This window comes from Histomonas meleagridis (genome assembly GCF_020186115.1).
Source record: "Histomonas meleagridis strain 2922-C6/04-10x chromosome Unknown contig_51, whole genome shotgun sequence".
Lineage (NCBI taxonomy): Eukaryota > Parabasalia > Tritrichomonadida > Dientamoebidae > Histomonas > Histomonas meleagridis.
Genome location: NW_027150894.1, coordinates 817,802 through 834,403, shown reverse-complemented (window position 1 = coordinate 834,403; position 16,602 = coordinate 817,802). Strand labels below are relative to the sequence as shown.

The 16,602-nt window shown below is 26.9% G+C and overlaps 4 protein-coding genes across 4 annotated transcripts; 3 read left to right on the top strand and 1 right to left on the bottom strand.

Annotated features, from left to right (window-relative positions):
* Positions 1–4,215: 4,215 nt before the first annotated feature.
* GO595_007163 (bifunctional nicotinamidase/pyrazinamidase) lies at positions 4,216–4,836 on the top strand (the record flags this gene model as incomplete). Its single annotated transcript, XM_067920597.1, has 1 exon — positions 4,216–4,836. The coding sequence occupies one exon, from the start codon at positions 4,216–4,218 to the stop codon at positions 4,834–4,836; it is 621 nt and encodes a 206-aa protein (XP_067772682.1).
* A 286-nt stretch (positions 4,837–5,122) lies between these two features.
* On the bottom strand, positions 5,123–5,686 carry GO595_007162 (small GTP-binding protein; the record flags this gene model as incomplete). The annotated part of the gene is made up of 1 exon (XM_067920596.1): positions 5,123–5,686. The coding sequence occupies one exon, from the start codon at positions 5,684–5,686 to the stop codon at positions 5,123–5,125; it is 564 nt and encodes a 187-aa protein (XP_067772681.1).
* A 7,401-nt stretch (positions 5,687–13,087) lies between these two features.
* On the top strand, positions 13,088–13,645 carry GO595_007161 (uncharacterized protein; the record flags this gene model as incomplete). Its single annotated transcript, XM_067920595.1, has 1 exon — positions 13,088–13,645. One exon carries the CDS (start codon positions 13,088–13,090, stop codon positions 13,643–13,645), a length of 558 nt encoding a protein of 185 aa, XP_067772680.1.
* A 2,563-nt stretch (positions 13,646–16,208) lies between these two features.
* On the top strand, positions 16,209–16,571 carry GO595_007160 (40S ribosomal protein S20; the record flags this gene model as incomplete). Its single annotated transcript, XM_067920593.1, has 1 exon — positions 16,209–16,571. One exon carries the CDS (start codon positions 16,209–16,211, stop codon positions 16,569–16,571), a length of 363 nt encoding a protein of 120 aa, XP_067772679.1.
* Between the last annotated feature and the right edge of the window lie 31 nt (positions 16,572–16,602).

Genomic DNA, 16,602 nt, shown 5'->3' with positions numbered 1-16,602 from the left:
AACATCATATTTTTTTGTACATCATACGTCAAATGATAAAATCATTGAACAAAATTATTATACCAAATATTTTTACGATAATTATGAAGAACTATCAAAGAATGATTGGGAGCTTCATAAGCAATTGATTAAAGAAGGAGTTAATCCAAATGAAATTGCAAAAATAATTCGAAATGATGAAATAGAAAAATTTCAAGAAATATCATCAAAAGAAGAATTTGATTTTAATCAAAGAATTGAACCATCACTTTATGAAAGATGTTCATTTATTAACAATTCGAGTGTTACATTAATTGATTATGCAGCGTTTTTTGGGTCAGTTAAATGTTTTAGATATTTACTTATTAATGAAGCTAATGTAAAAAATACAGGTAAATATGCAGTTGCAGGAGGAAATGAAGAAATTATTCATTTATGTGAACAAAATCATTCATCATTTCAAAATGCATATGAAGCAGCAATTGAATTTCATAGAAATGAAATCTTTCATTATCTTTATGATAATAAAATTGTTGAAATTTATAATTTAAAAGAATTAGGAAAGAATTGTATATTATTCAATAACTTTGAAATCCTTTCATTTTTTGTAAAGGAAGGTATGAGTATCTATGATTCTTTGATCATTACATCAATTGTTTTAGGCAATCTTTTCATTTTCCAATATCTCTATGAAAAAAATCCAATTTCAATAAATATCGAGCAAATTTATTGTGTTGCAGCTGTAAATAAAGAATTTTTTAATTACTTAATTAATAGTAAATATATTAATATATTAAATCAAAAGAGAGAAAATTATTTAAATTATTTAAATTATTTCAAACTTTTCTTATGAGAGCTTCTGAAAAAGGTCATACAAAAATCATTAAATCACTTCTTGAACAAGAAAGAATTAAAATTAATACTAAAAATATTTATTTCTTTTATTTAATATTTATTTTAATAATTTTTTATTTCAAAATAATAATTGGTAATTATTTAAATTATTTAATACACCTCTAATGTTAGCAACTTTAAATGGTCATATAGAAATAGTTAAATTACTTCTTGAACAAAAAAGAATTTATGTTAATGCTAAAAATATTCATTTGTTTTATTTGATGTTTATTTTAATAATTTGATAGTTCAAAATAATAATTGGAAATTATTTAAATTATTTAATACACCTCTAATGTTAGCAGCTTCAAAAGGTCATATAGAAATAGTTAAATTACTTCTTGAACAAAAAGGAATTTATATTAATGCTAAAAATATTCATTTGTTTTATTAAAAATTTATTTTAATAATTTCTTATTTCAAAATATTATTTGGAAATTATTTAAATTATTTAATACAGCACTTATTAGAGCATCTGAAAAAGGTTATACAGAAATAGTTAAATTACTTCTTGAACAAAAAGGAATTGATATTAATGCTAAAAATATTTATTTATTTTATTTGATATTTATTTTAATAATTTCTTATTTCAAAATAATATTTGGAAATTATTTAAATTATTTAATACAGCACTTATTGAAGCATCTTCAAATGATAATACAGAAACAGTTAAATTACTTCTTGAACATAAAGGTATTGATATTAATGCTAAAAATATTTATTTGTTTTATTTAAAGTTTATTATAATAATTTGATATTATAAAATAATATTTGGAAATTATTTAAATTATTTAAAACAGCACTTATGTGTGCATTTTTAAATGGTCACATAGAAACAGTTAAATTACTTCTTGAACATAAAGGAATTGATATTAATGCTAAAGATATTTATTTCTTTTATTTAAAATTTATTATAATAATTTGATATTATAAAATAATATTTGGAAATTATTTAAATTATTTAATACACCACTTATTTGGGCAACTATAAAAGGTGATATAGAAAAAGTTAAATTACTTCTTGAACATAAAGGAATTGATATTAATGCTAAAGATATTTATTTCTTTTATTTAAAATTTATTATAATAATTTGATATTATAAAATAATATTTGGAAATTATTTAAATTATTTAATACACCACTTATTTGGGCAACTATAAAAGGTGATATAGAAAAAGTTAAATTACTTCTTGAACATAAAGGAATTGATATTAATGCTAAAGATATTTATTTGTTTTATTTAATATTTATTTATTTTATTTAATATTTATTTTAATAATTTTGGATTTCAAAATATTATTTGGAAATTATTTAAATTATTTTGGACAGCACTTATTTATGCATCTGAAAAAGGTTATACAGAAATAGTTAAATTACTTCTTGAACATAAAGGAATTGATATTAATGCTAAAGATATTTATTTGTTTTACTTGAAATTTGTTTTAATAATTTCTTATTTCAAAATAATATTTGGAAATTATTTAAATTATTTAGAACAGCACTTATGCGTGCATCTGAAAATGGAAATACAGAAACAGTTAAATTACTTCTTGAACAAGAAGGAATTGATATTAATACTAAAGATATTTATTTGTTTTATTTATGATTTATTTTAATAATTTGGTATTCCAAAAGAATATTTGGAAATTATTTAAATTATTTAAAACAGCACTTATGTTTGCACCTAAATATGGTCATATAGAAATAGTTAAATTACTTCTTGAACAAAAAGGAATTGATATTAATGCTAAAGATATTTATTTCTTTTATTTGGTGTTTATTTATTTTATTTGATATTTATTTTAATAATTTCTTATTCCAAAAGAATATTTGGAAATTATTTAAATTATTTAAAACAGCACTTATGTTTGCATCTATATATGGTCAAACAGAAATAGTTAAATTACTTCTTGAACAAGATGGAATTGATGTTAATGCTAAAGATATTTATTTGTTTTATTTAAAATTTATTTTAATAATTTAATATTTCAAAATATTATTTGAAAATTATTTAAATTATTTTGGACAGCACTTATTAATGCATCTTTAAATGGTCATACAGAAATAGTCAAATTACTTCTTGAACAAGAAGGAATTGATATTAATGCTAAAGATATTTTCTTGTTTTATTAAAAATTTATTTTAATAATTTAATATTTCAAAATATTATTTGGAAATTATTTAAATAGTTTTATACCGCTCTTATTAAAGCATATGAAAAGGGTCATACAGAAATAGTTCAGTTACTTCTTGAACAAAAAGGAATTGATAGTTATATGTTTTAGACTTTTTAAAGTTATTTAAACTCTTCAGAATTATTCAAATGAATAAAAACCCACAATAGACCGTTTGAATAAAATAATATGATACAAGCACCATACTTTTTATCTGAGTTGTTTTTGTTACTTTTTTTTTTCTACTAAAGATAAGTTTCTTTTAGGATAATCTATTAAATGGTTGGAAAAAATTCATGCATAAGAAATTTGGTTCAAAAATTAAATGTTAAAGAAAAAATAAGTTAAGCACATCCATTAAATGGGCGTTATTAGGCTATTGATAAAAATTTTTAAGGTTGTACTCCAAACGGTCGCCACCGAAAAAATATTGTTCTGATAGATAATCAATTTCACTTTAAATTAAAAAGTTGAAATCTCTCTCTTACATTTTTTAAAATAAGATGATATATTTAAATTTTTCATTAATTTTGATTAATATTCAGTTAATATTGATTCATTTTAAAATCAAAAAATCATGAAAATTGATTTTGAAATATAATGAACAATATAATAATTTCAGTTGATGTTACCATATTATTTTAGTAAATTAATAATTGATTCGGAAATAAAAATGTTTATTATAAATACGATCAAAAAGCATAAAAAAGACATGAGAAGTTGGAACATGAAAAACCTGTTTCCAAATATATTTTTCTTATTATTACTTATTATTATTATATTCGAATATAATTTTCTTGCATTAAATAAATAATGTTAGTATATATATATTTTATATTTTATAAATTCATAATATGCGATTTGCAATTGAATTTTTGTTTCGAATTTTTTTAACATTTCTCAATTACTTTATTTTAAATATTTTTTACGATATTTTGATGCAAAGCTTTTCCTTTAGCCCCACAAATTTTTCATCGATTTTTTGAATTCCTAAATGGCAACATACATATTTTTGCCATTTTGAGCCTTAAATATTTGTATGTATTAAATTGTGGATTTAGTGATCGTTATTCAAAAATTTAACCTATCGGCAATTCCACCAAAAAGTTACCATAAAATCGACCGTTAAATTCTTGTGCATGTCACTTTTACGCAATATTTTTCTCGATGGAAGATTCTCTTCTTCTTGTAATTGATATGCAAAATGATTTCGTTAGCCCTACAGGGAGCCTTTCAGTAGCAAGTGCTATGAACATAATTCCTGTTATTAATAGGCTACGTTCACATTTTAAGCATGTCATGTGGACACAAGATTGGCATCCATCGAATCACGTCAGCTTTGTAAGCAGTCACCCTGGACATAGCGCTGGTGATATCATTGAAACATCGTTATATAAGCAAGTATTATTTCCAGCTCATTGCGTCCAAAATTCAGAAGGAGCTAAAATTCATCCCGATTTAGATGTTCATCAAGATGATCTTTTTGTAGTCAAAGGATGTTCCCCTGAAATTGATTCTTATAGTTGTTTCTTTGATGTGGTTAAATCCAGTCAAACAAATGCATCAGAACAAATACAAAAGCTTGGCGTGAAAACGCTTTACGTGCTTGGTGTTGCAACAGATTTTTGCGTGAAGTCATCTGTTATTGATGGTTTGTCACTTGGATATAAGGTCTTTGTGATAGAAGATGGAATTGCTGCAGTAGATCAAAGCAATTCTCAGGCAGCAATTGATGAAATGAAGTCAAAAGGTGCCATTTTCATCAATAGCAAAGATATTCTACAATAAAATTTTCTTCGTTGGAAACACCCATGAGCAACGAAAAGTAAAAAAGTTTAGCGCATGTTTTATCTAAAAGTAAAAATAAGATGTTGAAATCAATACAAATTATTTTTTGTTGGAATCGAATATTTGTTATTAAAAGATTGTGAGTTCTTTGATAACGCTATAATGACATTGTTTACTTCGTTAGAGCGAGTTTTTGTTTTGAGAACTTTTTGGTGATTTCGCATAACATGTATGATTAGATGAAGATAAATTGAAACACATAATTTATTGATGAAATAAAAGTTAATTATTCGCAACATCCTTTCTTTTCTTCAGGAAAAGTCTTTGAAACTTCTTGAACAACCTCATTCGTGATATCGAGTTCTGCAATTTTGGAAAATATTTCTTGAATACCTTCACCAGTTTTGGCAGAAGTTTCACCGTATAACACAGCTCCAAATTTATTTGCTACTGCCCTTCCAGAATGTTCTGGAATTACTCTTTCTTCTTTCAAATCTAGTTTATTTCCAATGACGACAAGTCGCACCCCTGGAGGAGCTTTATCTAAGATTTCAGCAGCCCATTCATCTAGTCCATCAAGGGTTGATTTTGAAGTCAAATCAAAAACAAGAACAGCAACAGAAGCTGACCTATAATACATAGGAGCTAAAGAACGAAATTGCTCTTGTCCGGCTGTATCCCAAAGCTGAAGACGGACATTACCATTTGGTGTTTGAATAATTTTGATAAAAAATGCTGCTCCAATTGTTGCTGGCATATCCTTATCAAATGATCCTTGAACAAACTTGCTTAAAAGGCAGCTTTTTCCAACTCTTGTGTCCCCAACGAGAACAATTTTTATTGTGTTCATTGTTTGGAATAAAAGTGGCATTTTTCAATGCGTTTTTTTGAATTTCATTTGGCCAACAAAATTAAATTGAGTTAATATTCTATTGGATAAACGTTGTAAACAAATCAAAAAGTTTTATTCTTTCAATACAACAAGGTTTTCTTTTAGCGACAGAAAGAGTAAAACACGTTTTAAATATATCATTCATTCTGAAGGAAAACAATATCTTGGATTAAGAATAATATCAAATAAAATCGATCTGGAAAATAATTTGATAATGTTTTTAAAAATTATTATTAATTTTAATTACACCAAATCAAACATCAACACATGACATGTACAGAAAGCTCTAAATTATTACTTAAATGTTAAAAAAATTAAAATTTTTTCTAAATTAGAAAAACAAAATGATTAATCTTAAAATAATTTTTCCTTAAAAACAAAACAATTAATTATTTAAATGATAATTTTTACAGAGGTAATTTATATCTCGATCCTTTCACAAACGCCACAATATAATAATAAATAAAGTCCGCGTACAAAAGTGTTTGTATAATACCTGTAGTCCACACGACGTATTGGGTTTTATGCTTAACAACAGCTTTACGTATCCAATTACAGACGTAAAAGAATCGATAAATGCCAAGAAAGAAAATGTAATGATTGGTTATGACATCGATTCTCTGGTTTCTCCGTAGCATAAAAAGTTGAGGGACTATTGCTAAAGCTTCAAGCCATAATGAATACGTCCATAAAATTTCGTCGATATCTTTATACATGGAAGTAAAATACCCAAACGGAATACAAACAATGAGGACGATGAATATATTAAACGTATCATGTCTACGATCATATGTTTTGCGGAGAACTGTTTTCATCAGGAGAATTGTGAAGATTGAAGAAAGAATATAAAATATTTTAAAAACTATATTATACAAAGGGGGATCAAAAAACCCTGGGTTAACATAGCGACAAAGGAAAACAATCAAATAAAGAATATGGGTTTTTAAAGAAATCCCATGGCATGACTTTTTGTGGATCATTTGATAGAGAAGTGCTAAGATAGAAAGGAGGTGACTAAGGTCTCCAAGATATCTAAATATGTTCCACCCTTTCCCTAAAATCTTCATTGGTGTGTTTACAAAAAGTGAAATTAAATGGCCACAGACCTTGTCAAAAATTGAAAGCAACAAGAACGTTTATTTGTTTTAGACTGATTTTTTAACTTATAATATTTTATTAAAAATGATCATTACGTTGTATGTATACCAATTTCTGTCTAAGGTAACCGATTTTTATCCTTTATATTAATTTTTTTAATAAAAGGATATGAAGAGGAATATCCTTTTGACATTTTTCCAAAAAGTTATTTATCAAAATTTATTTTATAAAAAAAAATTGGAAAATAAAAAATTGTTTTCAATATCATGGTTTACCAATAAAATTTTCATAAATTTATATAAAAATGTTTTCTTTCTTCAACATATCACCAGATTCAGAAGAATCATCATGACTAATAATTTCATCTTCAATATTACATTCTGATGATTCCATCACTTTTCTCTTTCTACGAATAATAACAATTACAATTATAGCAATAATAATTATTGCAGCAATTGGAACACAAATTGCGACTGCAATTATCGCAGAATTATTATCATTTTCATTTTGTTCATTGGGATTTGATTCAGGAACAAATGAAGAATAAACTGATAATGTTGTATGAAGTATATTTGTATATTCATACGAAACACTTATATAAGTCACATTTACAAATGATGAACCAATCATTGATAATGAAACTGAATGAATCAATGATGATTTCATTATAATTTCCTCAGAGAATATAAGAGAATAACTTATTTCAGATGATGAAGATATTAATCCTGTGTCTGCATCAGTACTTATTTCTATGTTATTTGATTTAGTGAATGTATTACTTTGTGAATAAGTATTTGATTGAGAAAATGTATTACTTTGTGAATATGCGTTTGATGATGTAAATTTATTACTTTGTGAATAAGTATTTGATTGAGAAAATGTATTACTTTGTGAATAAGTATTTGATTGAGAAAATGTATTACTTTGTGAATAAGTATTTGATGATGTAAATTTATTACTTTGTGTAAATGTGTTAGTAAATTAATTTGAACTTGTAAAATATGCAGTTGGCATTGGGTCACATCCACCAATTGTTTCATATGCTGCTTTTATAGATGAATGACCAAATGTTTGACTTTTATATGTATTCATTGTCATAACATATTGGAATTGATTACACATTAAAAATATATCACTACCACAATTTGGTTCATTTGTTCCATAATAATAAACACATTTTAGCCTAGAGCAAAATGCAAATGCTTTTCTTTGAATTGAAGTAACAGAACCAGGAATTTTAATGGTTGTTAAATAATCGCAAGCATAAAATACATAATATTCAATTGTTTCTACGTTATTTCCAAGTGTAACTGATACCAAATTTTGACAGTTTTGAAATGTTCCCAATTTAATTACAGTAAGACTATCAGGCAATATAATGTGTTCTAATTTAGAACCCAAAAATACATTTTGACCTAGAGTTACTAAGTTATTTCCAAATGTAACTGTATTCAATCCAGAAAGAGAAAATGCTTCATCTTTAATATCTACAATATTATTAAGAACTGAAATGTTTTGTAACATATTACAATTTTGAAATACCCTTTCATGTAAACTTTTTAAACTGGTTCCAAGTGTTGCAGATGTTAATTGTTGGCAGTTTGAAAATGCATCATTTCTAATTTCTTGAACTGTATCAGGTAATTCAATGCTTTTAAGTGGGCAATAATGAAATGCAAATTTACCAATTCGAACTAAATTTTTTCCAAATGTAACTGATTCTAAATTGCATTTATAAAATATTTCATGTTTAATTTCAGTAACAGTATCTGGAAAATTAATGCTTTTTAATGAATAACACCCTTTAAAACAGAAAGAAGGAATTATTTCCAAATTACTATCTCCAAACATTATTGAGTTCAAAGAAGAACAATCTTGAAAAGCACTTTCATTGATTTCAATTAATGAATTCAATCCTACTTCTTTTAATCCTTTACAAGACTGAAAAGCACTTTGACCAATTGTTTCAGCATATGGAAAATTAATCGAAATAAATTCTGATAAACCCTGAAATGCATATTGACCAATTGTTTTGACAGATGGAAGAATTACTTTATTTAATTTTGAACACTTATTAAAGGTATATTGACCAATTGTTTCAGCAGATTGAAAGTCTATCGAAGTTAATTCTGTGCAACTCTTAAAGGCATATTGACCAATTGTTTTGACAGTTGAAGACTCAAAACTTGTGAGTTTTGAGCAACCCTGGAAGGCATATTGACCAATTGTTTCAACGGATTCAAGGACAATCATGTTTAATTCTGAACAACCTTGAAAAGCAGAGCTATCAATAGTTTTAAATTTTTCAGTCGCTTTAAATTCAATATTCATAATGGATGAACCTTCAAATGCTTTTGAATCGATCGATTCAATTGACGCATACACAACAACTTGAACTAAATTTGTAAAAGATTTAGCTGAAAAAGGTTCAATATGTGTAATAGTGCCTTCAATATTCAGCATTACCATCCTGGAGATTTCAACTTCATTAATAAGTTTGCTAAAATCTCCTTGTTCATCAATGATTATTGGTGAACCAGGAAAGTTAGTTATCTTGCAAAAATTATGCGATAAAAAAATAACAAAGAAAAATGAAAACAAAATGTTAATATTATTTTGTTTTATAATCTTATAATGATTTGATTTTCGAGCAATGTGGGAAGATTTGATGCAACTTTGTGAAAATAATATAAATATGATAAAAATGACTGAAAATTTTGATAACAATGTAATAAAATGATTGTGTGTTATTTCATGTTGGAAACTTTCCACCGAGAAATTTAAAGAACCAAACTTGTGGAAAGTTGTAAGCAATGCTAATAATATGGAGGTCATGTGCGAGAAGAGATTATGAAATGAATTAGTGAATTGAAAAACTTCCTTTCCATAGAAAATTCCGATCTTTCAATTTTCTATTCACGGCGTCAAAAGTCATGACTTTAAATGTTTTACTTCAATATTGAATTTCTTATCAAATGCGTTTTTTTTTTTTGATAAACGCGTTGAGTTATGGCAAAATTAATTTTCATAATGGAACAAGTCATTTTTGCTAATTATGAATCAAAAAATATAGCAATGAGATCAGAGATTTTTTCTCCATAATATATTTATGTGATTTTTTTGGATTTTATATGAATTATGAAGAATGGGGTATGATGAATGGTGCTTTTGGATTTAAAAGGAATTCCTTGAAAGTATCGGGTTTTTCGATTTTGTAAACCATGCAAACAAAGCATGCTTTTCAATGCCTATTCAATTATTTTCATGTTTGTGAGAAAATATCTGCTCATTCAAATGTGTTTCAATAAAAATAATTTCGGCTGAGATATTCTATGGAAATAAAAAATGACATATACGATACAGCAAAAATTTTCTATTCAAATCCAAAAGCATCATTCATCATACCCGAAGAATGTGAATTATATTATTTATGGAATTAAAAATAATAATTAGGGTTGTCAAATTTCTCCCATTTGTAGTTTTTTCTCCCGCCCCACTTTAATAAGGTGGGAGAAATGGGAGAAACGATAAGGAATTTATGTATAGACATTAATCGTTTAGTATTAACGTACTCTAGTAAAAAGTGTCTTTTTTCTTTCCAAATTTTTTCCCTCGATTCTAACGGTCGCCTCATATTCATAGGAAATTGATCGTTCTGCGAGTACGATAGCTCACCGTATCGGAGTTGAATTTCAATTATGGGAGAAAAGTGGGAGAAAAGTGGGAGAATTCTTTGCTCCTATCATTCAAAATTGAAAACTGGCATTTAAATAAGATTTTGTTCTCCCACTATTCCTGAGGATCTCCCACTTTGCCTCCCACTTTTCCCCCATCTTATCCCCCGGGAGATAACCGTTTATTTGAGCTGTCAAAAACCTGGGAATAATTGAGATAAACCGAAATCAATTCTGATTAAAAGCATACTTATTACCAATGTAGACATACCAAAAATATCTATGGCAAAGTTATTCAATGTTCATACAAAATGAGGACTGATCGCCCCAAGCCAACACAACACAAACATGCCTATGATTCCCCTCTTGAAAATTATTAATGCATAACAAAAATTTCCAAAAATATAGATGTTCAATTCTACTCTTTAATCGCATATCTAGATCTTTCAATCAATGCTGCATCAAGTCCTCAAATGTATGATTTCAGGATGTGTATTCAGCTGGGCCAAAGTAATCCAAACGCAGAAATCGAATCATTATTTACATTCAACTCAAGAAACACACTGAGAAAAAACTTCTGCCAATATGCGAAAATCAACAAAAAGGCCACACTTCAGAAGTATTCTTTGTTTCCTTTTAATTCTTTAGTGATTGATGCTGGGATGAATCATGGCGTTTTTTATTTAATAGCAATAGTTTCAAACCCTATAGCATTAGACCTAGAACCACTAATAATTTCAGCAAATAGAAATTTTATTGGGAATTTACAGAACTATAAAGATGTTGTTATTAATATTATTGATCAATTAAAATCATACAACGTTGCAATTGGATCGATCACTGCGGACAACCTACCAGTACAAAAATCAGCCATTGATCCAGAATCACAAAATTCATTTCAGTTTACATCAATGCATGAGAACAATTATCCAATTATTTTTTTCCCATGTATTGCACATAGAAAAGTCTAATTTTATACCCAAAACATACACACTTTTGGACGGTTATCGACTCAATTTTTGACTTTTTGAACTGTTGTATAATTACAACAAGAAAAAAATCAAAAATTTTAAAATTAAAAAATTCTCGAAAAAATAAAATTATTTATTTTAAAATAATAATATCAAAAACATAATATATATAAGTAGAAAATATATTTTATGGCATATAATGAAGAAAAAATAATTTTTGATGTAATTAATGCAGATTAAAAAATATAAAAAAATTTTAAAAAATAAATATCATAATCAAATTCTCCATATGTTAAAACATATGGTGGTATATTATTTTTATTAAAATATTCTATGTATATGATTTTATTTAAAAAAATTTTCTTTTTCATGATGCCATTTTTGAATGAGTATCCAAATAACTAGGAATTGTGAGAAAATATCACCTATTCAATTTTTTTTTGGATACTTCCTATTTTTGTCAGGATAATTCTGATAAAATATAAAATGTCAGATTGACAAAAAATAATACTTGAATTTTGTAAGCAAATAATGATTTAATTTTAATTTTATATTAATAACTTTTGTTTATTTAACACACTTTATAAAATGAAACGTATAATATATAATGTAATGTATAACATATAATGTAATGTATTATAGACATTGTAATGTATAATATATAATGTAATGTATAATATATAATGTGATGTATAATATATAATGTAATGTATAATATATAATGTGATGTATAATATATAATGGATAATGTATAATGGATAATGGATAATGGATAATGTATAATGTATAATATATAATATATTTTCTACTTATATATATTATGTTTTTGATATTATTATTTTAAAATAAATAATTTTATTTTTTCGAGAATTTTTTAATTTTAAAATTTTTGATTTTTTTCTTGTTGTAATTATACAACAGTTCAAAAAGTCAAAAATTGAGTCGATAACCGTCCAAAAGTGTGTATGTTTTGGGTATTTTTTAAGTCACCCCTTGCACATACAATAGCATTAGGTATCAAAGACACATTTCAATCGGACAATTTGTCAATGATTCAAGATTATATTTCGAGATTTTCGAAAATTTTTCGATCCAAACCAATCAGTTCAACAATGCGAGAAGTATGTCCCGGATTTTGTTCAACAAGATGGTTTAATACATTTGAGATTTGTGAATGGGGAATTCGTAGAATTGGTAAAATCAAACAAATATTAAATAATACAAATCTGTTCAATAGTGATGATGATTTAAGCTTCATCAAGTTCATGCTGAAAAATGTAATTTCAAATACAACTCTTTTATTATTCCCTTCCATGAGACTAATAAAAACAATTGAATAAGATCATTTCCCTGCGTCAAACATTTATCCACTTATTCTTAGTTTGCCTGATTTTTATTCTGAAATCAATAATTATAATGATACGACATTTAATTATGATCATATTCATAATAAAATTATCAGAAGATTGCAAACGACAGAAGATTATCAATTAATTAGAATTTCATACTATCTCACGTTACAAGGAAGAGAATATGCAAAAGAAGTCGAAGTTGCCCAAAGAAATGTGGATACTAGTAACTTAAATCAAAAACTTAAACTTGAACAAAACGACAAGATGCTACTAAATAGCATTAAACGATTTAATGCGCAATTAGAAGAAGATCATAATCAAATTGAAATTGACGAGAATTTAGTATTTGATGGAATGATAACCGGAGGTGAAATTGAACCTATTGAAGTACAAGAAAAAGAAGAGGTCGAAGAAGAATTTGATTATTTTGCTGTACTAAATGAAAACCTCGAAAATTCAAACGTTGAAGCAGATGTTTCATTACAAAGTTTGTTGGAGCGAATGACGAAGATTTGTCACATGCATAATTATTCAGATGAAGATATCGAAAAAGTTTCATGCAAGTTTATTGATTCGTTCACATTGAGTGGCGATCAGCTTCCATTTTATCCAAGCGATAAGACTTCGTCTTATGGATATTTCAGTGTATTGTATACAATCGTAAATTGGAGACCATTCGCAATAATCGGACAGCAGATCTTATTGATACAATCCACTGAAGCCGCAGTAGAACGAGCATTTTCGAGGCTTCAAAAGGTTCGATCAGATCTTAGAACAGATAAAGCCCTAGAAGAAGCAAAGCTTTTTTCTTCTAGTTTCTAAAATCGCTGTTTTTTTTTAGGCTTTAATCATCTTCACTGGCGCAGTTATTCAAAAAAACCGTTTATTTAAACGTATTCCATAATTGCTTCTATCGTTTCTCCCAAGCAAGAATTTTTTTTTTCCCAAATGTCATTTTTTTTCTTCCGTTGACAACCCTATAATAATTATTATTTTTCTCTATTATTGCAAAAAACATCATGTTTGGAAGCGTAGACCCTTCAATGGAAATATATGAATACTTTACATAAATGTAAAGTTGACAAAATTCGAGTGATAACTTTTTGATAATTTTACGTGGTTGTATAAAATACTAAATTTGACAACGCCTGCCAAAAATCATTTCTTTGAAATTTTTTCGAATGATCGTTTTTACCTTAAAATGTCTATCGTGCTCACTTGTAAATAACGTATCTTTCAGCTAGCCAAAAAATTTGAATGATCAATATAAAAACCAAAAGATCATTTGAAAGATAAATGGTCATCTATTCTCAACGAATTATAAAGTTTAAACTTAAAAAAGTAAAATTACTGAAGATATTTAATTTCAATTTAGATGTTAATATCCAAAAATATAAATGAAATTACACTTCCTTTAAACCATAAAAACATCTAGATTTTCTTTGATTTTTGATCAGACAAGGTGGTCAAAAACTTGGTTATGCCACTTTTATCAAAATGAAATGTGATATGAAAAATCATGCTTCTTCTTCTTTTCTCTTGTTCCTTATCAATTCTACAAGAATATAATGAAAATCATGAGAACTTATTAGATCCAAAAACCTACTCAACCCTTGTCTATTTTTATAATTCAGAAAGCTCACATGAAGGCTTAGAAATAATGAAGCGCATTGCATCAGTCGCTCTTGATATAGAGCTGCTCACCATAAATTGCTCCAAGTATGACATATGTCAAAAAAAGTTTTTTGAACCAATTCCTGGATTTCGTCTTTTTCGACCACATTCTAAACATCCTCTTGATTTTACAAATGAACACAGCTTTTATGCTGTTGCAATGTTTCTATTAAAGAACAGCAAAGCAAAGGTAACACTTCCTCCTTCACATTTACAAAGATTTTCATATAATAATTATTCCACTTTTCTTGGAACTAACAATTGCAAAGTTGTCACATTTATACAATCACGTGACCGTATGTCAGAGCTTTTATATCCCACCATTGAAGAACTCTCTTTTATTTTTTCCAAAGAAACAGATATGAGTTTTGGTCTTGTTAATTGTAGCTTTAATGTTACTTTCTGTTTCCAACTTGGTATCCAAGAAGCCCCAATAATACGTATCTACAAAGGTAACAACGTGTTTGATTACGTTGGCACTCGTGAACTTCCTTTTCTTCTCAATTTTGTAAACGAAAAGTGCTCAAAGCAACGAACAAAAACTGGGGCACTCCAACAAATTAGTTTCGAATTATCTGAACTTATAAAAGAGTTCATGAATAATTCAAATAAAAAAGAAGTGTTGGAAAAGACTAAAAATTTTGCAAATTCCGAATTCGTAATTTCTGTTATGAAAAGTGTAATCGAAAAAGGGGAATCGGAAATTAAAAGAGGAATTTCCATCCTAAAAAAGATAATAGAACAAGCAAAAGGAAAGAAGCTTGAGGATGTTGAGGAGAAACTTAGAGTTCTACAAGAATTTGAAAAATATATTCCGGAATCTGAATTATAAAAAGTTTTTTTTTTTATATTTGTAACGAGATGATTTTAATAAACAAAAATCCTTTCACTTTATTTCTTAATTTTTTTAAATAATTAATAAATTTATTTACACTAAATAATGTAACATGTTGCTTGGAAACCTTATTGAGTAAAACAAGAAATTTAATGAATTCTCAATTTTTGAAAAATTAAAAGTTTGATTTTTTTTTTACAATTTTAAATTATACATTTTGCAATACATTTAATTCGCTTCGTTTGGCCTTAAATGTTAACACTTTTTATTGTGATTTCATTTGGCATAATGGCTCAAGAGACATTATTTTCTGTTGAATCCCAATAAACTTAGTCTTTACTTCAAGAGAAATTTTTCCAAGTTCACCAACTGTCTGTATAGGTCGTGAAGTATTGATAATAGTTTTTTCTAAAGATTTAGATGTTTGAATAAGAACCGAACTATATGCGCTTTCTTGTTTACGCAACATAGCATTTGCAGAATTTGCAAACAATGACATTTCTTTTGTACCTTTTCCTGAAAATTGAAATCTTGAATTAATTTTTTCTTTCTTTATTTCATCTAAAGTTGATTCTTCTGATTTTTCATCATCTTTAAAAGAGTTTTCGTTCGTTGACTTTTCGAAATTTAAATGAAGTAATTGAATATTTTCTTTTGATGTATTTAATTTTATTGGATTAGGAACAGTTATTGGTATATTTTCTTCATCTTCTTCTTCACCAGAAAGGCCAGATCCATGCGTAGCAATAAGGTTATCAAGCCAATCAGACATTTGTAACTTCCTGAAATAAAAAAGTGCATGACACTTTTGGAAGGAGAACGTTTAATACCTTAATTAAGGAAATTCACAGTGTTTGTTTGGCCTTCCTTTTAAGAATGAGCATTCCAACAGGAGACGAAAAGAAAGAAACTACACAAATTCAAAATACACAACGCATTCGCCTTACAATCACATCTTCAAAACTTCCAAATCTCCAAAAAGTATGCAACAATTTGGTTCAAAAATTAAAGGCTGAACATCTCAAAGTTCGTGGACCAATTCCAATGCCACGCCGCCGCCTTAGGATTACAACACGTCGTGCACCATGTGGTAATGGTACCGAAACATATGATCATTTGGAACTTCGTATATATAAGAGAGTTATTGATTTTGTAGGAACACCCGCTGCTGTCAAGCAAGTTACACAAATCGGACTCGAGCCAGAAGTTCACGTTGAAGTATCTGTCATAACAGAGTAAACATTTTTTCACATTCGTCTTCTCTTATTTA